Source organism: Drosophila montana, unplaced genomic scaffold, assembly GCF_035044405.1.
Source record: "Drosophila montana isolate Dmon_TW-CO22-7 unplaced genomic scaffold, ASM3504440v1 contig_2127_1, whole genome shotgun sequence".
In the NCBI taxonomy this organism is placed as follows: domain Eukaryota; kingdom Metazoa; phylum Arthropoda; class Insecta; order Diptera; family Drosophilidae; genus Drosophila; species Drosophila montana.
The window spans coordinates 1,689,305-1,716,159 of record NW_026997035.1 but is presented as its reverse complement, the minus strand read 5'-3'; the positions used below and the strand labels follow the sequence as shown (position 1 = coordinate 1,716,159).

At 38.1% G+C, this 26,855-nt stretch overlaps 1 protein-coding gene across 1 annotated transcript in view; it reads left to right on the top strand.

Annotated features, from left to right (window-relative positions):
- The window catches only part of ths (thisbe), an 88,655-nt gene extending 62,428 nt beyond the window's left edge, over window positions 1–26,227 (top strand). Inside the window, exons 4-5 of the mRNA XM_064680631.1 lie at window positions 18,976–19,094; window positions 23,960–26,227. Coding sequence (XP_064536701.1) covers window positions 18,976–19,094; window positions 23,960–26,227 — 2,387 coding nt within the window. The remainder of the gene's footprint in view (window positions 1–18,975; window positions 19,095–23,959) is intronic.
- Window positions 26,228–26,855: the final 628 nt, after the last annotated feature.

Below are 26,855 nucleotides of genomic sequence, written 5' to 3'. Positions count from 1 at the left end.
ATCGCATCAGCCACCGTTGTGGACCCTTTTTGTATTTTATTTTGAGCCATTAACTGGCTGCAGACGACCTAATGGACATGATCTTTCGTCACTCCCAGCAACAACAAAAAGGCAATGCAACGTTTTTTTATATTTCTAAACATGCGATCCTCTCTCTCGCACTCGCACTCTTGCTCTCTCTATCTCTCTCCCTCTCTCTCTCCCTCTCTCTCTCTCTCTCTCTCTCTCTCTCTCTCTCTCTTGCCCTTTTTTATAAATCAACGAGCTCTAAAAACGAACCCGGCAACCGGCTACAACGAGGATCGTTAGAGCATTCGGCCTGATCTTGATCTTGTGGCTCGAGAACGCGTCGTCTGCCGCCTGTTGTTGATCCCTTAAATACCCTTTAAATTGTACATAATACCCAGCACGGCATTTATCATCATTATTATCGAACACACAGGCTGTTGTGCAGCAGAGACTCGGTGGACACTTCACTTCCATGAATAATTTGTATTGCGATGAGATAGAAGTTTTACGTTTACGTGTGTGGGAAATAAAATACATATATCGATCGAATTGCTCAGGGATTGTGGAGTGTTTTTTTGGTTAAGAAAAACAAATAGAAAGTTGGATATATAGAACTTCTTCTCATTTGCTATAAGATAAGGAAAATTCGCAAAAAATTAATGCACATATGGAAGAATAAAGAGAACATTTTGAAAAGAAAGAGGCGGCAAGTAGAGGTTCTCATGCTGAGAAAGTATATAGAAAATTATGTGTATTTTGAAGAATTACTCAATATAAGAAACTAACTGATGTAGAAGAAACCTAAGATATGGGAAACTTATCAGAAAAAAAAACATTGAAGGATTTTGAGCTGTTTATGTAAAGAATTTTGGCAAAGTTTTTGTGTATGGAAGAATATAATAAATATGCAAAATCTATTGTTGTTATAATTCCAAAGTTCTTTATGCACCCCAACCGAAAGCGTGTTTCTTTTTTGCCCCTCAATCTGCATACAACACCTAAATCCGCTTGGAATATATTAAATTCTTCTATGCCTAAGTATTATTTGATTTGAAATCGAAAAAGACTTTCACTAAATCCCAACAATTTCCACGAATTGGCCAAGAATGACAAAGAAATTTGTTCAACAAGCACAGGAAATGTCGCAACTGATGGCGCCAGCAATTCAAAAAAAAAAAAACGAAAAATAGGAAAAACTAAATGTTATACACATGTACGCTACGTGTTATATCTAGTATTTATGTGCTTGAGATTGGCCAAGATCTCGACAGCTGTCAGGTCGGGTTTTGGCAGCGCCGATAATGCCGCAGAACGGAAATGCATTAATTTGTCAGTTGGCTTGTGCCGCACGAATAAATCAATTCATTTACAAGGTGGCCGTGCCTAAAAATCAACGGGCAGGAGTCCCCCTCCCTACCTCCCCCCGCAACCAACTACAACTGCTTAAAGAAGGGGAGACACGTTCCGTTCTGGTATTTTCTCTTTTATATTTTTTTAAACAGGCACTTTCCAATTACGTAAACTCGGCATCGCGTGCAGCTATGCAAATTCGGAGTTCTTGGCTTGAGTTCGGAGTTTTCGGGCAAATGCTCTATACTACCGTATAATGAGCTTCTGCTGTTGCATGACTCGAACTTGGCCCGGGTCCCGGGTCTCGGTCTTGGCCGAGTCTTTTTTGTGCACTTCAAACACTTTGTCCCTACCGCCTCCTTGCCATGCAAATGAAGCTTTTAATCATACGAATATCATAAAGAAGCGAAAAACTTGTGTATTTAGGCAGTTGTTAATGTGCTGAGGCGGACGTAGGGCGTCGGTTTTTCGATTTTCGGGCTTCTTTTTTTAGTTTTTTCCTTTTTTTTATTTGGTTAACAAAAATTGCGTGTCTGTCGATTGTACAAAGCACATTTTGTTGCACGCGACGCCTTCGTTATATCTGTTAGATGTCTACCCCAGCTGATGGCGCAGCTCCGGGTGTGACAGTGTTGAGCAAGACGGCACGTTTGCGGTCACGGTTTAACCAATGATCACAGTTTTACACTTTTGTTACAAAGAAGTTTTGGGAGATATCTAAAAGTTGTTATTTTTTTGCTCATAATTCCCATATAGTTGGTACCCTGAATATGATTAAGTGATAAATAATGCTGTTCTATTGAGTTGCTTGTGAACACTGGAATTAGTTTATTTACGGTGCTCACAAATATTACGGAAGGTGCAGATATAAATACTTTGGAACTGATAATCAAATTAATAGCTTAATTTGCTCATAATTTCAAGCTGTTTAAACGCTATTCACCTTAAAATAGTGTTGAAAAGTGATATAATACAGTATTTACAAAAAGTACAGTATTAATATGAAGTCGAATTGCTAGTTGCCTATACAAAATGCTCAATATTTAACAATTTAAAAGCATATATGCTCTTAAAGTCCTGAAGAGCTAAAAGGGTTTACATTTTCTATTTTATGCCATTTCTAGCTACAGGAGTTAATACAGAAAGATATACGGAAACTCTTTAGCAAGATGGTTATTTATATATTTTTTGATTATTTTTAGAAACTGTTGACAAAGGTTTATAAGAAACAGTCGCAGGAGCGCATCTACAATCTACAATAATTTTGACTATAATTCCCAAAGAGTTTTAGCACTAATGTGGCTAAGTTGCAAGCCTCAACTTGCATTCACTGTGAACACACACATTCGCATCACTGTTCATGCCCGTATTGGTGAATTCATATTCACATTCGTGCTGCGGCTCGTACTTGTATCTTGACTAAATGACAATGCGTGCTTGCCGACACCTTGCTGGCAACATTTGTAGCACTGGTAATTGCCCATTTTGGCTGGGCATTGGGGAGTGCAAATAGCTGGGAATTGGGGTGGAGCTTTTCGTGTGATGGCATACAATTGGCACATCATTTGTAGCAGGTAATTGCGGCTCGAATAACAACAACAACAGCAACAACCAACAATGACGTTGTAACTGACGTAACCAAGTCAATTGTTTTCTTTCTACTTTTCTCCTTCTTTTTTTTATGGGGGTAGAGACCACCCAGTGGTGGGGTGTTATACAGGCTATCCAAATGGTTTCCTTGGAATACCATTAAGCGATTTCCGCTGGCAAAAGCAATCAATGGCCATGGACAGCCATAAAATAATGCTTTCAATAATTTTTAATAGAGTTATCCGCGTGGAGATGCTCCTGTTGTCGCTGGCACAGTCGGCAGTCTGTCCACAAAAAAAAAATTAAAAAAAAACCAAAAACAAAACGAACGTAAAATGTTTTCTTATCTCATTATTAAAGGGACGCGGCAGCCGCCGACTAAAAAGATTTGCAGGTAACAGGTCAGCTTTTTGGCCACATAAAACAAAATTCAGCCAAAAATAAAATAAGTATAGGACATTGACCGAGGCGTCTGGAAAGTCAGGATCAGCCCAAAGCTCAAAACGCCGAGTGACGAGAAATGCGCCAGATTAGCGCAAATTACCCAATAAGACGAAGGCGCCAGAAAGAATGCAGAAGGGCGTTAGAGCGTAAAGTAGGAACAGAGGGAAGAGAGCAAGAAACTTGACAGAGTTAAGCACACAAGACAGAAAAGAATCCGCGAAGACTTTGGTGAGACCACAGAGAGGAATACATAAGATAGGGGAAACTTAAACATACTCAAAAAAAAAAGGAGAGCAAGAAAGTAAGCAAAACTTAATAAAATCTTGAGGAAATTTACCTCAGGAAATGATCCCCAAGAGAGAGAACCCAATGTCTTGAGGCGTGGTCCCAGAGATGAGACCAGAAGAACTAGGAGAATTTGATGCAACCAAAAGATAGAGTTAGGAAGAGAAACCCAAGATTATTAGATAAGTTATAAGAAGTAGAATAAACAGATGAGGAAATCGCTAAAACGAGAAGAAGTATAAGAAGAGAGAGGAAGTTACTTAGGAGCGAGTGATGTCCAAATCAGGAAGGATAATCATGAAGCATCAGACTTGGCTAGAGAAAAACTTGAAGAAGGGGAAAATTAGAACTAGTTAGGACTAAAAGAAGGGCTTACCTAAAACTGGATAGTAACTTTAAGAAAGAGTAAGAGTTGATAATATAAAAGAAGAACAAACCCCGACATTATAAGGCAACAGGGTTGGGATCGAATTCTGAAGAGATCGAATTCACAGGAAACTTCTTAAAATGCGATCATACAAAAACAAAAAAGTTCCGAAACATTCCAATTGTACTCACATAAATTTTAATTAAAATCTATGATAAAGTGAAGAAAATGTGCTTAAGATATAATAAATAGATAGAAATTTCATGTAAGAAAATAATATTGTATTTCTATATACTAAAATATTAGGATATGATAAATAGATAAGAAAATAATTTTATATTTCGATTTAGTAAAATTTTAAGAGTAACTCTTGCTTAAAAATAAGGCAGATTAAGCCATTTAAACCCTTTTTAATATATCGCCTATATTCTTAACCATTTTTAAAACTCGGTTTCCGCTACCGAAAGAGTTTATGTTAGTTCAAGTTCTAGTTTCTGTATATTCCACTGACAAAATGCCCAACCGCAGTCAACTTAATCATCCGCAGCGCTGACGAAGTTGTCAGTGCAACAATTCAAGTTTATATTTCCAACGAATCGATTTGCAATATGCTCGAAAAAAAGGGAAACACGTCAAAAATAAAAGGGACAGGCTTAGCGTATAGAAGAGGTTACCCACTGTGCTGTAGCCGATGTGTGTGTTCGCATAATTTGCTGTGGGGCAACGGCGCTGGCAACATTTTATGAGCATTTTACACCTGAAGCCTTAATTAAGCTGAAGCTAGAGGAACTGGCCGAACAAGTAAGATAGCACTAGTCGACAGAGCCTGACTAGCAGATACCCTGTACAAAGTGCCGGAATGCCGGCACTAACAATCGCAGTTGCTTTGATGCTAGCTGTGAAAACTTTACTCTTAAATAACTCCGATGCTTCTCGTCCGAACTTGATGAAAATTTTAGTGCTTAAATGAGCTATTCCAAGGTGAATGCATCCGAAAGATCAAGGGTATACCTCCAAGAGTGTGTTATTTGTTTCAGTTTTAGTAAGAACCTAGGAACGAATCCCAAAAGTGAAATATTTAATATTAGTGTGCACTCTAAGAGGCTTAAAATGCAACAAATTTGATCTTATAATCCTTGAGTAATAGTCGAATAACATAATCTGATTTGTAATAGAAGAGTCGACATTCTAAATTTCTAGACTCTGGCTCTTATAAACTCAGAGATCGACTTGGACAGACATAAGATCGTAGCTATATCAACTCTTAACAGCCGATTTTTATAGTTTGAAGATGTCTTCGTCTGCCTGCTATATAAACAAAATACCCCGTTTTCAAGCCATTTTCAATGGGTGAAGGGCTTAAGACAAAAACCAAAGGAAACTGAAATGCAACAAATGCCAAGTAACATTGACAGTTGCACAGCAATGTCACTCAATGTCAGAATAAACAGAGCTGCGAATGATATAGGCCCACAGACCAGAGCTCAGAGACCAGAGAAATAAACTGGGCCTAGAAGGCGCTGCCGCTGCTGCTGCTGCTGTTGTCCTGGCCCGCAGAAAAACAAACAAACGTAAAAGTCGAAATAATGACGCGCGAAAAAACAATAAAACAAAAGAAAGAAAAATATGTTGGCTGGCAAAAATTACAGACAATAAAAGGCGCACAGAAACAAAAAAAAATATATCAGCCGGCCGCACTTAGCACCTTGGACCTGGTCAGAATCCTGTTTGGCCCGGGCTGGCCACACACACACACTCAGACAACTAGGCAAATGCAGACAAGGACATGACATTTTTATTATGCCTTCTTTTCTCTACTTTTTTTTTTTTTGCACGTGCGGTGGGTGCTGCCTTTCCCTTTCGCCCTACCTCCCTAGCTGGCAGGCGCTCTGGGCCAAAATTGTTAAGACAGACGGCGCCCTGTCGTGTTACATGAGCCTGGCTCAAACCCGCTTCGACTTGGGCCAAAAAGGTTCTAACTATGTTTTATGGCCCACGAGCTGCTGCGCTGCACGTAAATCAAAAGGTGTTACAACAGGCCAAAAGGACTGGGCCAACTGCCGCCGCTCCCTATGCTCCCTCTCTCCCCCTCTCTCTCTCTCTCTTCACTGTGCCTTGAGGGTGTTAAATTTGTATAGAATGTTTTCTTATTGTTGGTAATTTTTGCTAATTAATGGCATCATTAAAATGTTCTCATCTCTCGCTCTCTGTGTCTCTCTCTCCTAGGCCAGACATGTTAATGGCGCAACTCCTAGCCCTTGGCTAGTCTTGTTGCCCTCTATAATAATTATGTTGTAAGTGCTTGGACCACGCCTGCAATGATTTAAAACCTCAGGCCAAAACTATAAAAAACGAGTGTGTGTTATTTTTCGTCTTAGGTTGAAGTTGTTTTGGGTGGTCTTTTAAATAGTTTCAAGTGCTGCTCTTAAAGGACAACGTTAAGGATAATTGTTTAAGACTAAGTAGTTCCTTAATAATCTGGGGCATGACACAAAAGAAACAAGACCCGTTGTAATATTATACAAATATTTCTCTTTATTTCCTGTCCACCATTGTGATGTGATTTGCCTTTTTTTTGACAGCTCTCAGAGAATGTTAGAAGTCTACTAGATTTTTACGATAAGGAATATTATTATCTGGGAGTAATAATAATAATAATAATAATATAATAATTAGAAATATATAAAAAATAAAAAATAATAATAATAAAAATAATAATGACAATAACAATAAAAATAATAATATTAATAATAATAATAATAATTCTAATAACAAAAAAAAATGGTAATAATAAACAAAAATATATTAAATTATTTCCAGCCATCGCAATAAAGGTTTTCTTGACCAAGTTAATGCGTGTGAAGAGGGCCGCTTGGATCCACGCGGTCTAATGTGAATCTATACATAGAAGACTATTTTATAATTGAAAAAATATTAGTCGGACCACATTTTATCTAACAACTTTACTTTCATAACTAAGCAAGAAAGAACTTTATTTCAGATAGTAGCTAATCTGCTCAAAGATGAAACTTAATTTAAGTTTAAACATTTACAACAGAAATTCCTCTTTTGATAACTTTGCAGAAACCTACAAAGAATTAAAAGTGAAGAAATTATTATAAGAAAAAGAAACCAAAGGCAGTATTAACTAACTAAAATGTTAACCTTTCCTTCTGCTCAGCTCACCTTTAGGGAACTCCTGAAATTTGTTTTCTATATAAACCAAAACCTCTTTTACTATCTTCAGGTTAACAGCATAAGTACTCCTACTCTAGTTTGCGGCAATTTGGGAAACGTAACTCTTTGCAGCCCATTTAGCTGCCCCTTTAGCAGCAATATCTCAGCAATTACCATTAACCCATTTGCGCAATTACAAAACTCAGGAAACCCTAGGGTGCAGGCCAAAAAGACTACATAAATTGTTGTGTATATTTCGGCAACATTTATGTAAATACATATAAATATGGATTGGTGGTTATTACACGAGTCGTAAAGTGCAGTTTATCAGTGGTCGAAACATGAGTTGTTCAGGCTTTTAAGTGCATTCAATTAGCGCTTGTTTTTCCGCTAAATAAAAATATATATGTATTTGCGGCACCCACGCCAGCGGCTTCCTGCTGGGTGGATACTCGCGTATATATGTATATGCATGTATATATTCAGATATATGAATACTTATGGATACTTATTCATTGGCCAATCGATGACAATTAACACCTGTCCGCATAAATCAACGCCAGGTATATCTTAATTTATGCTGACGTAATCAATGCTTCTGCGCGTATCTCGACAATAATTCAGTCCGCATATAATGCACCAACAATTTGGCAAACAATTAAAATTGTCACAATAACTCAGCGCCTTATGGACAAAAAAAAAACAAAAAAACAAAAAGCAAAATACGCAGGCAACAAAATTTCAGAAAATCTTAAAAAAAATTTAAACATCTGGTGCAGAGCTGGCAAATACCCTGTGCTCCAGTTCAGAAGTGCCTTTATATATAGCTCTTTTCTCAACTTAACTTTGAAAGATTTATTTCATAATTACTTTTGCGTTTATTTGTCTGTCAGTATAAAATGTACAACCCATTATTAGATGGCATTTGACCTGGTGCTTAAGTCAAATATCAGAACTATATCCCTACAACTGCCATTTTGGGCATTGTGGCGAGGGGAGGTATTCAAAACGTGATATATACTTGATCTAAATATTCCATACTCGACTAAACTGTCAACAAATCTGCCTGATATCGATAATTATCGTTTTTAGGCAATCGAAGAATTATCTTTTTTATCGTAAGCTTCGAAAAAGAAACGCAATGACTTCTCTAGCAGTTATAGACAGACCATTCGCAGCTAGATCTCAGTAAGAATATAGAAGCTTTAGTGTCTCCATCTCTGTTAATATCCAATATATGCATGAAAAAACCTACTAAATATCGATATTTATCGATTTTGGGCAATCGGAGAGCAGTCATTGCTACCGGACCTATCAAGAACGCATTGCACTTATAGCCAGACGCTAACACAGCCAGTTCTTATTTCGAATATATATGCAACACTTTATAGGCCTCCCTGTGCTTGTTACATAACTTGGCATCAGTTTAGTATACCCTTTTTCACACATTACACGTTGACAAGGCATTCAAAAGAGGAAAAATATTTGTTTACCACAAATAGCTGTTTTGTGAGCCTGTTGCAATTGAGCGCCAGTTTTTGGCGCATTTGCTATTAAATGCAAACAAGTGGACACCCACCAACGGAGCGCCCAACTTCCCAGCTTCCATCTGGTATTTTATGTGCCCGGTTGACACTTTGCGGCAATCCGTGGCCGAATTTCAAGTTGTTCGGTTTGTTGGCCACATTAGCGGGCCCATTTCAAGTTGGCTAACACGCAGTTTAAACGGCTTGTAAGTGACTGCGTTTGCACTTAATTAATAAAATGCATGGCCCGTTGACTTTGTTGCAAAGCAAATAGTTGCTGCCGCTGCTGCTGCTGCTGCTGTGCATGTTGCATGTTGCAACCTGGGGCTGGGTCTTGGCTTGAGACGTCCTTGCGCTGATAAAACTGCAATTAGCCGACTCTCTCACTTGATTTATTTGTATTTATTTTAAATAAATTGCCAGCGACTGCCGCCCCGCAACCCACACACACAGCCCCTTGCCCTGCTCTATGCGCAGTTAACTTAATTAAATGCCAGCTTCAATTTATTTTCCATTTGCAACCACAACAATGAAAGCGAAACCGCAACGCCGCTAAATAAATAAACAAAAAAAGGAAACTTCCCCGCAGCAATTTGTTGTTGTTGCTGCTGCTGCTGCTGCTGTTGTTGTTGTCGTCGTCTGATGCAACTATCAATGTAATTTTACATTTCGCTGCAGTCAGCTGCAATTAACTGTAAATAACATGCCGCCTGCGTGTGGTCGGCATTTTTTTGCTCTCTCAATATCAACAAAAAAGAAGGAGGCAGTTATTAAGTTTTATGGTTGTTGTTGTTGCTGTTGCTGCTGCTGCTGCTCTAGTTGCTGCCGTTGCAGTTGTTGCTGTTGTTGCTGTTGTTGCTGTTGCCGTTGTCATCGATACTGCTCACCCGCTGCTGACCATTGCATTGATAAATGGCGCGAGCAGCTTTTAATTGCACGTTTATCTTCAGCATATATCGATAACAACAACAACAACAAAAACTGCAGCAGCTACGCACCGTTAAGTTGGCTGCGATATTTCGATTAAAATGCTAAAAGCCAGCTTAAATTACGGCATTGCTTATGCAATTTATGCAAGTTCACGCTCTAACCGTTTGGGGATTATAATCCAAATTTACATTTAAAACATTTTATAACAGTAGCTGCATGTTAATTTAACGAGCTGAGCTTGGTTTTTATTTTAAAATGATAACTTTTTCATTTCGTCTTCATGGCCTCAAACTAGTTTTCCTCGGATTTATTTAGTAAATAATATATGTATTAAACAATATATGTATTTACTAATATATGTATTTAATAATATATGTATTTAATAATATATTCAAATGCGTAAGGCTATAATGGATTATGTTTCAATTTGAATTATTAAGGAATGCTTTTTAGGGATCTATGATAGATATGCTAGTCCCTTTCCAAAGATGTAAATCTGAATAAAAATCAAATAATTAAATAAAAAATGTATTTTTATATAGACTGCATACTAAGCAAATATTCATGTACCTCCTTAAAAGATTTACGTACTCCCCTATCAATGCATTTAAGTGCCAACGTATTTTGGAATTTATATGATTACTTAGTGCACTAATAAAGCATAAAATTGTCATAAAACTAGATCAAAACGATCCAAAATAAATATTCAAAAAATACACTTTATTCGATTGCATTTTTTGTTTGTTTAATGTGGAATTTAACAACGAATGCCTTTTAGCATTTTATTTTATGAGCATTGCACATTCTCAATCAATCTTATCGAGCCGAAGACTTTTCAAAATATATAAACTTTTATCTGAACTTTATTTTGTGGGATTTTCAATAATTTTAATTGCCCTTTTTTTTCGGTGTGTGGACCACAAAATTCAATCAGCGCTACATAAATTATACGAGCTGCATTTGACCCAGAAAAGCGCGACGATGACTTAAATAAAAACAGATTTTTTTGTTGTTTTTTTATACACCCACACACAGGCAGAGTTGCCACAAGTTTGGCCCTTTGGGTCTCAGTGCGCTGTGCTGTGGTCTTCGGGCAGGGTAGGGTGTCGCGCGGTAGGGTGTACCGCCAAATCGTGCGCTAATTAACTCATTGACACTGTGGCCCTCCGCTTGGGCATACAATTTGAGTGGCGTCTGTGCAGGAATCGTGCGTAAAAGTCGAGTACGCTCCACATTAAATGGCGCTAATTGTGGCATTCGAGTTGCGGTACTCCGCATCATCGCCCCTTCCCCCACCCACACACACACACGCACACACACACACATCCCCTTGCTAGAGCGCTTTCAACTGCGGGCGTGCCAATGCAATTAGCGCTGTTTGGAGTCTCGCGAGCGCGATATGTTGAGGGCGCCCCAAACCTACGACTACGACTATGGCCAGACTCCAGCTCCCACTGATAAATGGGCCTGCAGGGCAAGTGCAACGGCTTCAAGTTGAAGTTTGTTTTTCTTAAAATGCTCGTTCACCAACTGAAAAGCGAGTATATTAGTTTTGTGCCATGTCCGGAAATACTTATAACTATATGTTTTAAGTAACGAGCAATTATTTTTGGCGCTTAACCCCGTTTAAAGATTGAGCCAATGTGTTCTAACTTTCAAACGATGCACAATTTGTTTACTCTAATTGTATAATGAAGTTTTCTAAAGAGCTTCCCCAAAAATCGATACAATCAGGAAAAAAATCGATTACTTTAAATTATTAAAATGAAGACTTCTAAAGAGCACCCTCTATAGCACGATACAAGCAAGAGGCAAGTTGATTTCTCTCAAAGTGTCGTATGAGGATTTCTAAAGAGTTTCTCTTAAAATCGATGTAAATTATTAATAAAGCGATATTTCCAAATTACTAAAACGAAGTCTTCCCAAATTTATTATAGATCTATAGATCGATACAAGCAAGGAACAAGGCGATATCTCTCAATTTGTATAATGTAAACTTTTGAAAAACTTTTTTAACAATCGACACATGTCTCAATATTTCTCAATTCATATAGTGAAGAATTTTTACTTATCTAACAATCAATACATGTATCGGAAATCAATGTTTCTAAATTTGTGCTATAAAGTCTTCTTAAAGGCATTCTCTGCATATCGATACAAACAAGCAGAAAATCGATATCTCTCAAGAAGCGATATGAAGACATTTGAAGAGCTTAAGATCGATTAATGTATCGGAAAAATCGATATCTCTTTATACGGATGGCGGTTGGCATGTAATGGTCTGTGAAAGAGTATTGCGTAGTCGGTTGAAACCGTACTTGCTTGTTGTTTAGCTGTTGCAGTTGCTGTGGGCTGTTATTGTTGGTTTTGCAGTTTGTTTTGCTTTTGTGGCATCGGCTTACAAACAAACCAAAAGCCAGCGACGAGCAAATAAAACTGTTTTTTTCCAGGAAACGTGACAAAACGTCAATAACTGGCGATGCGGAGTAGTTGGTGCAACATCCAACTGCGAGACGCTGCTGCCCAATGCCCGCCAATCCAATGGCGGCCAGTTGCTGCTGCTCCATGTGACAAATCGTCGTCGCTGCTGTTGCTGTTGTTGTTGTTGCTGTTGGTGCAAAAGCCATTACTTAGACCGCGTAGTCAAAATACGTACGTAATCTAAGACGTCGCCGCTGCAACTGCCGCTGCTGCAGTCGCTGTCAGCATCAAAGCGCGAAAGTTCCCGGAATGCAGCTGCCGCACGGCGTCGCCAGACTCGGGCCTCAGACAACATTCCTGGAAAGGGCCAATGCACTGCTTTTTGCCAGCATGGCCGGCACAACCCAAGGATAAACAGCCGAGCGCTCCAAGAACTGACCAAAACAAATCGGAATTGTTCCGACTCCAACTAGAACTGATCGCATACCAGCAATGCGTGGAACTTGTGCATTAAAAATTTGTGAAATATGTTCGTGTCGGGATGACAAAATCATAAATTTGTGCTCGATTTTAGGAATGAAACGACATTTTTCATTTCACAAATATCGAGCTGACATGATTGATTCACGTTTATCAATAATATTAAGTACAATTAGAGTACATTTAAAAAATCACTGCAACCTAAGGACTGATCGTAGTTTTGCTATCCAGAAAGAAAACAGAGAAGTTAGTTAGAAATATACGTCATAAAGAAGTTTCAAAATTTTGAAGAGTTCAGTAAAAGTGCCTCGAAAACTAGAAAATTTAACAGAAATTTGTGATTTCACAAATGTAAAGAGAAAATCCAACGATTGATTTCAAAACGATATCAATTATTGTAGGAATATATCGATAGTTTAGCTAGAAAACGTATATCATTTAAAATATTACATATATTTTTTTTTAGATATATATAATATTAAACAAAGGGCGAAGATAAATTTAAATGATTAGTTTCATTGTGATATCGATTATTATCAATTATATCGATTTTAAATAAATCAGTAAAAATGCCGTAAAAACAGAAAGAATTTCTACATTTTGAGGAATTCCTTAAAAACAGAAAATGTTATTGAAATTTATGATTTCCAAAATTTAAAGAAAGTTCCCGAGCTTTATTCCATAACGATATCGATTATAGTAACATTATATCGAGAGTTTAGTCAATCAATAAACCAAGTCCCGTTTAAAATCTAAAAAGATTAAACATATGAAAGTCAAGATTAAGTTCTTTTATAGTGAAATCGATTACTATCGATAGTTAACTTACTCAACTAAATACATTCGATTTCAAATATATACAAGCATTAGAGCAAACGTTTCATTCACAAAACATGATTCAGACATCAATAAAACCTGCTCAGATATATTGAACTACGTGATCATGATCATGAATAATCGAAGCCCACAATCGTTTTATTCTAGCCATAACTCTTGCCAGCTTTCCTCTAGAGCAGTGAAAGTAAAACCGCAGTTAAGAGTCGCATAAGTCTTGTAAATATGCCAAATAAAATGCTATTATCATATGTATTCAAATGGATGCAGTCCCGATCGATAAGCCGCAATTTATGCTTATCAAGCGTTCAACGCCCACCGGCAAAATCTGAGTTAAAACCAAATTCAAATGCTGGCGGCTACGTGCGATCCATAACTCTAGCAATCAATAAGGGAGCGGGTTGCAGGGGCGGGGAGGGGGCGCGGCATGGGGGCGATGCTTGATGCTTATCACGCTGATGGAATGACAAAGTGACCAGCTGTGTGACGTGCACATCGTAAGGTCATAAAAAAAAACAACAATAAACAAAACAAAATCTGTTGGCATTCCACCATGCGCTCCTCCTGCCCCGCTGGAGCTCGTACCCCTCCATCCACCTACCCTACCACATGTGCCGCAATTAGGCGGCATTTTGACGCCCCAGCTTGTTGTCAGATTTTTGGAGCCCGGCGTTGTTGGATATATAATCAGATTTTGGTTTTTTTTTGCTGTTGGATTTTGTTCATGCTGTGCAGTTTAGCATTTTATGATTTTTTAATTTTATGTTGATGAGCCTCATTGCTTGCATATTTGATTAAAACTTTTTGTTGTTTTATTCATTTTATTTTATTATTTGTTTTGTGTTGTTTTGGTTTTATTCTTGTTCGCCTGTTGTTTTCCTGAACTTCAGCTTGTTTTTATCTTCATCTGATTCGATTAAATTGTGTTTTTTTATTCGTTATATTTCTAAGTTTTGACAGTATATATCAAGATTCTTAGCGGTCACTGCGCAGCTGGTGAGCAGGTCATAAATGGAACCAGCTCGAACTTGGTTTAGGTTAGGTTATGGTTCTTTTGTGGTTTATTGTTAAACAAAAGTTATGAAGATCTTTTCACAAAAGCAACATAAGTCAACAACGCGATAGTATAATTATTTATTATGTTTTCCTAATATTTTTCAAGACATTTGAGGTTATCCTTTTGCATGTGCCACAACTTATCGATAAACTTATCAAACAAGTGCAGCCAACTTTAAGCTGTTTGCAGACACTGCTTATACCGATTACATTTAGATAGCATGAATGGATTACTTAGAGTATAATAATATAACAACTTTTCTTTTATTGTATGAATTAGTCTTTTCTTCATTTTAATAAGTATGAAAACTCGTTTATAATAGCTGACCAAGAGTTAATGTATTCGTATACCATAACTTTCGCCTTTAAGAACCCTCTCAAGATCACACTGAACGCCCAAAAGCACACACACATATATATACACACACACCCACACCAACAACAACCGCCTCCATAGCCCATAACCATAAGCCTAACGAGTCTGAAATCAGTCTAATGTGATAGCATCTAACAATTAGAAGGCCTTCAGGTCTTTGGGCTAATGTTTTATTTTGCCATATTTACGATGATGCGTTTTAAGTGCACAGATCTTGATATCGATAACAGGCGACGCCCATTCTAAAAACCCAAAAATGTTGGGGAAAAAAATAAAAACATAAATTAAAGACTCAGACTCCAAAAAAAAAAAATTCCTCACTGTGACTAATAACTTAATTAGAAACCCAACAGAAGATAAAAAAAAAATATAAAATAACAAAAACAACTTGAAAACTTAATAAACAGCGGCAAAAATGCGGACCGATCGTAGCTTTTTATGGAGTGAAAAACAAACCGAACCGAACCGAAAAATCTTTAAAATATCAACGATCGATGGCCATAAAAATTCCAAGCATAAATGCATTTTATGTGATTTTGTCGTGAAAACTTTGAAGCCAAAAACGACCAAGTTTTATTTCTGTAACATCGTGAGGCATTAAAAATAAACATTTCATTTCGTAAATGCAGGCTATGGGCAGGTTTTTCTTTTCTTTTCTTTTTTTTTGGCAATTGTTAAAGTGAAGGTGGGGCATAACACATCGTGTGAGATTTGGGCTGAAAGTGAACGTACAAAGGGAATTGTTTGCTATTTAAAGTTGGTAAAAAACAAAAATTAGAAAGAATTACCGAAAAAATGCAAGTCAAGAGTTATACTCTACTAAGTAATAATTAATTTTAAAAAAGAAAGAATCGCGAAAAGAGTACAAAGTTAATAAGTCCAAGTAATAATTAATTAAAATAAATAAATATTAAATAACAAAATAAATACAAATAATAATATAGATATAATTCTATCTGTCTAAAAACTATTCAGGAAAAACGTAAAAGTTTAAAAGATATGTTTAAACTGTGTTCAATTTTGTTTGGCTTTATAATTTTATTTATTTGTATTGAAATATTGTCTGCACTAGTGCAACCCTAACATAATACATATCGTTGAATCCGTAACAGAATACAACTGCTAATAACAGAAGCTTTATGTTAATCTTGTTCTCTTCTGTATAATCTACGAAACTGAACCGACATTTTTTTCACTACACCAGCCTTTTGCTGTGCGTTTATTGGGGTGCCTTTAGACTATATCCAACGATTATTATAAATGATATGTAAATAAATTCTTAATTTAATTAATTTAAAATTTTTAGAATAAAGTTTTTACATAGATTAAAGTAAAATAGATTTATTTGAAGTATTTTAAAAGAGTTTTTTGTATTGTATTTTTTAGATTTTCTAATATATATTAATGTCGATGCAATGTCGAAATAATTCTGTAGGGTTTGCATTTAATATATCAAAACAAATATATAATAAATAGGTTTTATATAATTAATAAATATTTTGGAATAAATCAAATTCTTCCCAAGCAAGAATCTTAAGCTACCTAACTGTAACTTTGACTGCTTGAACATATGTACTTCACATAAATTCTCGATTAGTTCTAGAACAATCTTTTTCTGTATATCTATATCATATGTATATATCTACATCATAAATACTATTATCTATTACAGATAAATTATATCTATGCAGGAGTCGTAAGCTTTACATATTTCACACAAATTCTCACTCAGTTCTAGAACAATCTATAGATTATAATAGAAATATTATCTATTATGGTAAATGTTCAGCACCACCAGATTCCACCTGCACAATAACTGCGCCGTTTCCAATGTGCAGCCTCCCTTTGCCGCCCATCTGCCCCTTCCAGCTGCCACTTGTCATGATAACTAGCACAATTGCTCATCAGCAACGACTCCGTGCGAATGTGTAACCACTGAATACCCACTGAGAATCCACTGGAAATGCACAAGGTAAACAATGCAAAATAGCTTGCTTGGAGCAGGCTTGGAGAGGACCAAGCAACAGCCTCAACTCCAGCTGCAGCCTCAACTTCAAGCTCCAAGCAAAATAAACAAAAGCAGGCACATGCGGCAAGTGGCATGGTGGCAAGTGCCAGTTGGTGGTGCATGGGTTGGTGGTGTTGGTGCAGTGGCATGCACTCACAAGTGCAAACTTCAGAGTACTCTCTCTCTCTCTCTCTTTCTCTCTCTCTCTGGCATGTGTCGCTAAACTAATGAAATCAATAAGTTATGCGAACGCGCCATGAATCACAACAATAACAATAACAACAAAAGGCCCAAGCATCGAGTTGCCATCGAGAAGGAGTCACCAACTGGTTGGCCCCAAAGGCAGGCCAAGTGCCTGCCGCAGCGGCTGCTGCTGCCTCTGCTGCTGCCAGTGGCCTGGCCAAAAGGTGTGAAGCACAAAAGTCACTCAAGCGCACTGGCCCTGGGCCCTGGGCCCTGTCGGGCTTATGAAATATGAGAGCCCAGCTCCAGCCTACGTACCCCGCCGGCCAACTTTTAGCGGGCGTCTTTTGCCAAGAATTTCTGTGCATAAATTTAATTACTGGCAGACGACGTTGCAGTCGCAGTCACCGTCGCAGTCGCTGTGGCAGTCAGCGTTTCTGTTGAAGCTGAAGCTGAACCCAGTCACCTATCAATCTAACTCGAGTGGCTTTTCCCCAGCTACATTCCGCTTTTCTTTGGCTGCGCTCAAGTGCTTTACTTATTAGTGACTTTTGTGCCTGCTCGCAAGTTCAATAGCCCTGTGGCTGACGACGACCACGACGACGACGACAACGGGGCGTGGCCTTAGATACATTGTTAGTTTATAATTAGTGGAGAGAGCTAGAGAGAGAGGGCAACGGGGGGAGAGTGTCGGAGAGAGATAGCAGCAGCTATCTCCATATGTACTTGAGTTTGGTTTTAATGCATTTCCCCCATTTTACTTTGCCCGATTTAATCATGGACTGCAGCTGCAGCAGTCGGTTCTTCTTTTAAAATTAGAACGCAGCACACCTTGAATTTCCTTCGGCTTGTTAACTGTTAAGCAAATATTAAACACGGCGCAGATGGCAAACATCTTTCAAATATCTCTTTCTCTTTTCCTCTCTCTCTCTGAATATCTAAGACTTCTTCTTTCCACAGTATTTCCAGTTTTCATTAACAGCCTATCAAAAGCTTAAGATGCGTTGGCCTTAGCGAGATTTGACTGTACGTTTTGAGCACTTTTTTGCATTAAATATGTGTACTAGCGAGTATTACCCGGCCTTGCCCGTGGAAACTTTTGGCGCATCAACTTTTAAATATTACCTTTCCACCAAGTTTACGCCCGTGGTAAATTGAAATCCACCTGTACCATCTTGATCTCCACTTCTAGTTAAAAATATGTTTAAAGTTCATCGAATAAAGAACCAAATGTTGCAATCAGAGGTTTCCGCCCTAGTTAGTCTTGTGGTAAAAATCTTAAGGCCCAATTTAAAAAGTTTCGTTTATTAAGCTTTTGACCCTCATTTTCCATTGAATAGTGGTGAACCTTGTAAAGGCGTGTCAAAAAAATTCTGATAAAGATCTTTGAAAATGATTTTGAAACCGATAATAAACCAAAGGTGGAGTTAGGTTATTTCGCCAAATTTTTTTATTTTTTTGGAGACTTAAACTTAAACTGGATACTTTTATGGACATAAAACTTCGGTCCTAAAACCTTTCACCCGCTCTTATCATCTAGGAGGGGCGGATTTTGCGAAAAGTGTGGAACACGCCTTAAATTAATTATAAAAAAATTTGTATAATTTTAAAATAATTTTGTTGTTTACTTTTTACATTGTGCAAACGTATTTGGACACGTGCGGCATTGGAGGGCGTGTCTAAAAAAATCCACTGATTAAAGTACAAGCTAATACGACGTTTAGCTTCCGATTACATATTAAAATTATTTGCGCCTTTCAAACCCACCTTTCCCTTTAGATCGCTTAGATCGGCTTGCTTTGACACGCTTAATCACGGCACGTCCGTGTTTGCATTTAATTAAAAAATGTTTTTGCCAGCCAAATATTTACATCAATTAAAAGATCCACACGCACATACACAGGTACTCAAACTGCTTTTATTTTTCTTCTTTTTACAGAAAATATAACGATAGTCGGCCTCCCGGACTATGTGAACAACGAATTCAAAATAGCACTGTTCGCAAAAGAAACGCAAAGATATTTGTGTTTCAACGACAACTGGAGATTAGTTGGCATGGTAAGTTACCTTGAGATCTCTTGAGTCTAGCAGCGAGTGACTTCATAGCTACTCGCATTTACTAAGTTGAGCAAATAAACGTAAGGAATTCAAGTCAAGTGCTTAATGATGATATTTTAAATGCCGTCAGGTTTATGACAAATCGTTGGCATTCAAATCTTAATTAAACGAGAAACTAAAGAAATACTTACTTTAATTTATGTTAGCTAATTTTTTTTGTAAGATTATTTTATGCATTGAGGTTGGGAACGTTTTTCATATAAGAGAATCTAAGAAATGTTCAGGCGCAGCCAACTTAACGACCACGCAAAAACGTTTGGTGTTGCCAGATCGCTTGAAAAGTATATATTTATTTTAAATAGAATATTTTAACTTTCCAAGCAGGCCTTAGAAAAGTTCAGGTGCAGCCAACTTAACGATTATGCAAAAACATTTGGTGCTCCTGATCGTTTGAAAAGTATTTTTGTTAAAAAATACAATATTTGAGCTTTCCAAGCAGTCTTTAGTCAAGCTTACAATTTGATACATAGTAGACAGGCACAATAATTGATTTAATTAAAAATTTAATTTTAAAAATGTCAGAACTTCTGAGGGTTTCTACACTTGCAGAACCAATAGTTTCATATCTGCCTACTTCTATATATGCTGGATGATATCAGAAGACATAAAGTTTACTCCAAAAATATATTAAACATTGCATTAGAGCTCATTTTCTGCAGGCATACAGTCTATTCCAAGTTAAAGAAAATCCATATCAAACATTGCATTATAGCTCACATTCTGCCCAAATACTCTAACAAAATGTGGGTTAATAGAACAGATAGCTTATAAAAAGTGTAAATGTTGATAGTAACTGAATGCACATAAAGTCGAGGGAATCCCGCTTTTGATAATGCCCATAAATAAATGAATTCAACTGAGTTCACATTATTTGATAGGCTTTATGGCTTCCTATGCGATATAAAAAGAAAATTGTAAAATGTGGTCTGCATTTCCCAGTACTTGCATCTTTATGGCAGCACACACACAATCGCACACACGCACACACAGAGACAAAGGCAAACTATAATGATATGTACTTAAAGCCAAGGCCCCGAACGGGCGCCTTGTAACAAATTTGATTACATTGCAATGCATTTCATTGGATTGGATTGCATTGTACTTGAAACGCCGCCGCTTTATGCAAACTAACTGTACAAACACTATAATTTATGGCATGTAGCACATAATGGTTTTATGCAAACGAGCGATTATAACGACAATGGCGATACTTGAACGATTTGGCCAAATTGCATAAATTGCCAACTCAGCGACAGGGCGCTAAGCGCCAGCTCAGACACTACCAGAGTAAATAATTTTACCATTTTTTTTTCGCATCGCATACCCTGTACAAATTAAGGTGAGAAGGGTTAGACAGTTGTGAGAAAGGCATTTGTGATCTTAGAAAATATATATAAACGTTTTTCGGCATCTATGCTTTAAACTGCGATCCTCGAGCGCGATTAACGTCATATTCCAGAAGACTTCTGATAAGCATAATAGATAATTCTACTCCGGTATATATAGTTATTAATTATACTCTCAACTATTAAGCATATAGTCTTAGCTTGTATTCACTTTTGTACTTGGCGACTCGAATCGTACTTTACACGACAGCGCCCCTCGGTTCAATGGTGGGATGCAGTACATTTCATCGGGATTTACCCAAAATTGAACAGAAATGAACTACCTGTCTATATCTCATTAATCTCAGAGCTAATAACAGCTTGAGGCAACAAATTTTCCTTGCAGCCTCCCACATCTGCAAAGCTCAAATATATGACAGATTCTCACTATTCTTTACACTGCTGCGCACTGTGATTCACACACAAAAGTTATTCAATAAAGTAAACTCCAACAATTTGTAGACGCAGCTTAAACCTTTTTTTTAAGCTAACTACAGGGCATCTGTCAGTCAAGCACAATTGTTTGGCAACCCATGACTGGAATGTTATTATTTTTTTGTCATAGTGAAAACCTGTTGCGGTTGCACCAATTCTGTCATGAAAAACGCGCGACAACAGAAAATAAAATATTTATTACAATATTGAAATTTCATATGCAATTACAGCCACATAAACATAAATATAATAACTGCTTATAACTCTGGGGCGAGACAACAAATTGCCCACAAAAGAAAACTGGCACACAAATGTGTGCATTTTTTTGTTGTGCTTTTTATTTACGCGGCGTATGCTTGATATTTGCATACAAAAAGTGCAAAAATGGTGTATCAAAAATTGAAACTGTTTCCATGCTTAGCTTCCAATTGCAACTGTTCTCGAGCTGCAGAGAAAATGTAACCCAAGTGCATTTGTTTTTGAGAGACATTGTCACAATTTCTGGGCAGCTAGATAATTTCAATGTCAATCAAATAGGCAAACACACACATACTCCAAAGAGTCGAGTGCCTCGCATAGATTTGTGATCATAAAAATCATTGAAGCAAACAATTCATATATATATACATGACATTTGATAGATATATCTAATCAATCAATCGAATGACGCGGCATTTTATGCTGTAATTGCAAAAATATTTCAATGTCCTTTCATAGCTCTCAATATGAATTGTACAGTTAGTTAGCCAAAGCCGCAATCGAGCTATGCAAACAATAACATTTATATTTATATACTGCGAATACAATAGAACTCGGCTATATCTGTGCATATCTCTAAGGTCAAAACTTGCACTTGTCGTTTTATTGCTTTCGATTATGATCGCAAAATCCCAACTTGAATTCATGTGTGCAAATACTCGTAACTGTGATTTCACACTCTTTATAAAGTCTTATAAAACATTTATTAACAGTTTGAACAGTTTTGCTTGAAGGTTAATGTCTGTGACATATGATTGGGTTGAGGTTACAAATTGTTTGATAAGGTTAGAGCGAATCACTTTGGCGTGAAGTGGACCCAGCATAGCTAAGGCATGCCGCAGAATTATAGTTTTTGAATATTTATAAACTATAGTGTGTAGAAAATGAAATCATAATTGTTTAATCAGTTATTACTGAATAAATTATTATTTTAATTATATACAATAAAACATAAATATAATTTTATTTCTATTTTTTCAACCAATTAAAAACAAGTAAAGCAATTCTAAATAATTTGAAGAATAATTTATTAAATTAAAAAACAAAGTTATTTTTCCAACAGTTTAATTTAACATCATATAATACCCTTGTAGACATTTCCCTTTTGCAGATATGTGAGAATAGCTCAAAAATGCTGAGTTTATAGAAATATCTTAGAAAACAGAATATTTTGCTATATAAGATCTATTCCACCGATCTTTCCTTTAGCAGCTATATGATATAGTGGTCCGATATTGAAAATATTTTGCATATAAAAAAGGTTTACATATCAGTATAAAATTTTCCACTGATCGTTTCTATCGCAGCTATATGATATAGTTATTCGATGTCAATTAGATTTTGCATACATATAGGGGGCATAATAAAACTTATAAATGCCAATTTTGGTAAGATATCTTGATAAAGAGAAAAGTTTTCCATACAAGCACTTAATTTTCGACCCATCGTTTCTAGGGCAGCTATATGCCTGCTGCAACAGAAAAGCAGACCTTCGCAAAGTTTTGAAGACATAGAAACCGACAGACGTACAGAAGGAAGGACAGACGGATAGACGGACATGTATTTATCAACTCGGCTGCTAATGCTGATCTAGAATATATATACTTTGTAGGGTCGGAGATGTCTCCTTCTATGCATTACGCTTTTCATGACAAAATTGTAATACCCTCAGCAAGGGTATACAAATAAGAATTTTAAAATAATTTGAAAAGAATCAAGATAAAAAAGGTTTAAAAAATATATATATAAATATTTAAAAATACTTATTTTATACAAATGATATTATAATATAATATGATATTAATGAGGAAAGAAAAGGTTTTAAGGCGTTTAAATATATATACTATATTGATTTGCATTCAAATAAGAAAACAGAAAACGAGCAGGTAAAAAAACCAAATTGAAAAGGTTTTTTAATAATAAATAGAATATGTTGACATTCGTGATATGCCAGCCTTAATGTTCTTCTCACGCAATTAGTCAAGTGCTCGAAAAAAAGAAATATAAAACAACTTTTGAATAATTAATAAAAATGAGTTAGATCACACTTGAGGCAGAATCAAGATAAAACTGAACAATACGAGAGAACCAAGTAGCGCCAATTGACAAACAATAACAAAACGATGTGTTGGCTATCGAAGCAGCCGCCTCGCAGCGGCCAGTTGTGAGATTTTTGAGTGGCCGCTGAGAAGCCGCTCAAAAATAGCAATTAAATGCTATAAATACTATGGTTAGACGTTCGCCAAAATGTAAAGTGGCTCGACTAAATATGGAATAATTGCTTATCTGCCTCATCTGCAACACTTTATATCGAAAAGCAAACCAAATGGCAGAGATTGGGCAGGCTGACACATAGGTGTTGCCAGCGACAACAGCAGCAACAGCAGCAACAACAGCAGCAGCCGCGACAGCAGCAACAATCAAGCCGCGTTTCATTTGGGCTGTCATTTTGGTATTTCAAGTGTTTTATAAATAAACACACTCTAGCTTCATAGTTGTTGTTGTTGTTGTTGCTGTTGCTATTGTTGCTGCTGTCAATGTTGCCGCTGCTTAACCTCTCACTTGCAAGCTGCTTGTCAAAATATTGTCGACAAGTTAAAATAGCAGCCAGGAAATGCCGCTCATAAATTGCAGTGTCAAGTGTAGGGAAGTTAACTGATGATCTTACTCTATCTAATACCCTCTCTTTCTCTCTCTCTCTCTCTCTCTCGTTTTTTCTCTCTGCAGAAGGAACTGCGCGCTACCTGCTACTTCAACGAGACCATCGTGCACGGTTATTTCGTGTTCCGTTCCGTAGTCGATCTGAAGCGACGTGTCGGGTTCACGCACCGAGGTAAGCCTGTGGGGCCCAAGAAGAGCGTCAACGATGCCTGCTACATGTTCAATAAGATCGATGCCGAGCAGTTTTTCCATCAGCACACGTTACCAAAATGGCGCGAGACGGCCGCAATGATGGCCAACAGCAGCAGCAGCAATCACAGCGGCAGCAGCAATCACAGCAGCAACTACCGCAAAGTCTCGCGCAACAAAAACAATCGCCACAAATCGAATAACCAAAATCAAAAGTTGCAAGAGCAACAAGCGCATCATGGCCATAATAGTAGTAGTAGTCTAAGTAGCACTAACAAACAAAAACAACAACAATTAGCATTAGTACGAAAACAACAACAGCAACAGCAACGGCAGCAACATCAGGTGCGACATCATCATAATGATCCCTCAATGCTGGCGCGGCGACAGCAGCGACGCAAACAGCAGCAACAGCAACAACGAGTCACAGCTAGTCCAACGAAACAAACAACTGCCAAAAGTGCAAGAACAACAACAGCAACAGCAACAACAGCAGCAACAACCAAAACGTCGACAACAACACTTGCCAGCAAACGCAAGGGCAGACGAAGAAAGGCGCGCAAGCAAAAGCAGCAGCAACAACAGCAGCAACAACATCATCCACAGGAGCTGCAACAATTGCAGTTGCTCTCCACAGCAACAACACTCGATGGCAGCACGGACGATACGTTCGCCGGCAGCAGCAGCAGCAGTAGCAGCAGCTTTTCCACAGGCTACGACGATGCCTACAGCAGCAGCAGCAGCAGCGAGCCCTGGTCCACTTGGTTCGCCACGCCCACAGCTACAATTGATAGCTTTACACCAGATGCGAGCAGCAGCAGCACAAGCGCCAGCAACATGCTGCTAACAACAACAGCAGAAGACAGTATTAAACCGTACAGCAGCAGCAGCAACTATGATGCCTGGTCCACATTTATCACAGAGCTGGAAACCGAAGCATCAGAAGCAACAACAACAAAATCAGCAGCAGCAGGAACAACAACAACAACAAGCAGCGGCAATGACACCGAATTGTTACAGTACGAGGCGGAGCTGGTTGAAGATGAAGAAAATCAGCTGCAGACCACGGCTAACTATGAAACCAAAGTAACAGCAACAGCAACAGCAGCAGCTGCAACAGCAACTAGCAGCCAAGTGGCTAAAACTACCTCGACAACAGCAGCAACAACAACAGCTACAACCACAGCAACAGCAGCGGCAGCAGCCGGCACACAATTGGTGCTGGAACAGACGCCGCTGGCAGCAACACTGGCCACGCTAATGTACAACAAATGGCACACAACGCAACAGCATGGGGCAGAGGCAGCTGCAAGCAACACGACAGCAACAGCAGCAGCAGCAACTGGAGCAACAGCAGCGGCAACAGCGACTGATTTGGCGCAGAGCACGCATAAGCTCAGCAGGCATCGCAACAGCAACGGCAGCCCTAACGAGCAGCAGCAACAGTTGCTGCGGGACAACAACACCAAGCAGCAGCAACAACAGCTACACAAACTTATGCGCCCGGCAACAGTTGATACCACAGCCAGCACGCGATTGCTAACGCCGCCAGCAACAGCAGCCAGTAGTGCAGCAGCAGCGAGCACGGTAACAGCAACGGCGGCAGCAGCAGCAGCTGTTGGTGTTGTTACCACACCGCAGCAACATATTGCAGACAAGCTATTCAGTGTTTACAAGAACATCAACAGCAATCTGAACAACATGCTAACCGAGACGGCACCAACAGCGACAACAACAACAGCTGCTACGACAGCAGCAACAACAACCACAAAGAAATCGCTACGCAAATCTACACAAAAGCTACTAGCCACGCCCTATCATCAGCTGACCTATGTGCGCAATGAGGCGGGCGACATAGACATTGATAATCTGGACAATATTAGCGTATATCCCGATGTCTTCGAGGATATCTTAAATGACAACGACAACAGCAGCAACAGTACTAACAACAGCAGCAGCAGCAGCAATCCGAGCAGCAGCAATCCGAGCAGCAGCAACAGTCGTCTGACCTTTGTCAGTGGCTTTCTGGCCACTTCGCCCACATCCGTGTTGCCCGAATCCATACGCATAGCCAAGATCAAGATCAACAATGAGCGCCGTCGACTGCAGCAGCGCGGTCAGCGGCGACTGCGCAATTTCGCGTAGTAAACGAAGCAGCAGCTGGTCAGCGGGGTCAGGGTCAGGATCAGGATCAGGTTTAGGTTCAGGGTCAGGGTCAGGGTCAGGGTCGGGGGTTTTGACAATCGGTAAATGGCAGCACGGTTTGCGGGCGCAACAAGTTGGCTTTGACAATTTAGTCGAGTTATATATACAAACATATTTATATATATACCTATACTCAGTACAGTTTTTCGATGAGTTTTAATTTAAACGGCAAAGAATTTATACGTGCAAAAGCAAATGATTGTAAACAAGTGAAGGTAAATTCAAGCAAAAATTATGCATTAAACAAATATATATAAATATATATATATATATACATTGATAGATATACTATATAATGAACTGATACATATACATACACTGCATATATAGTACATATATATATATATAGTTACTTATATATATGTCGAGTTGCTTAGGCCGCAACCTAGGGCGCACTTATTGTTGCCTCAACTCAGTCAGAACTTTGCAACACTTGGCCACACCGACAGACACCTACATACACATACACACACACACACACGCCTAAAAGCACACAAGCAAAAAAAGAATATACTCAGGCCACAATTTTAATCTAAATTTAATGCCGAGGCCTTTGCTAAAGTTTGCC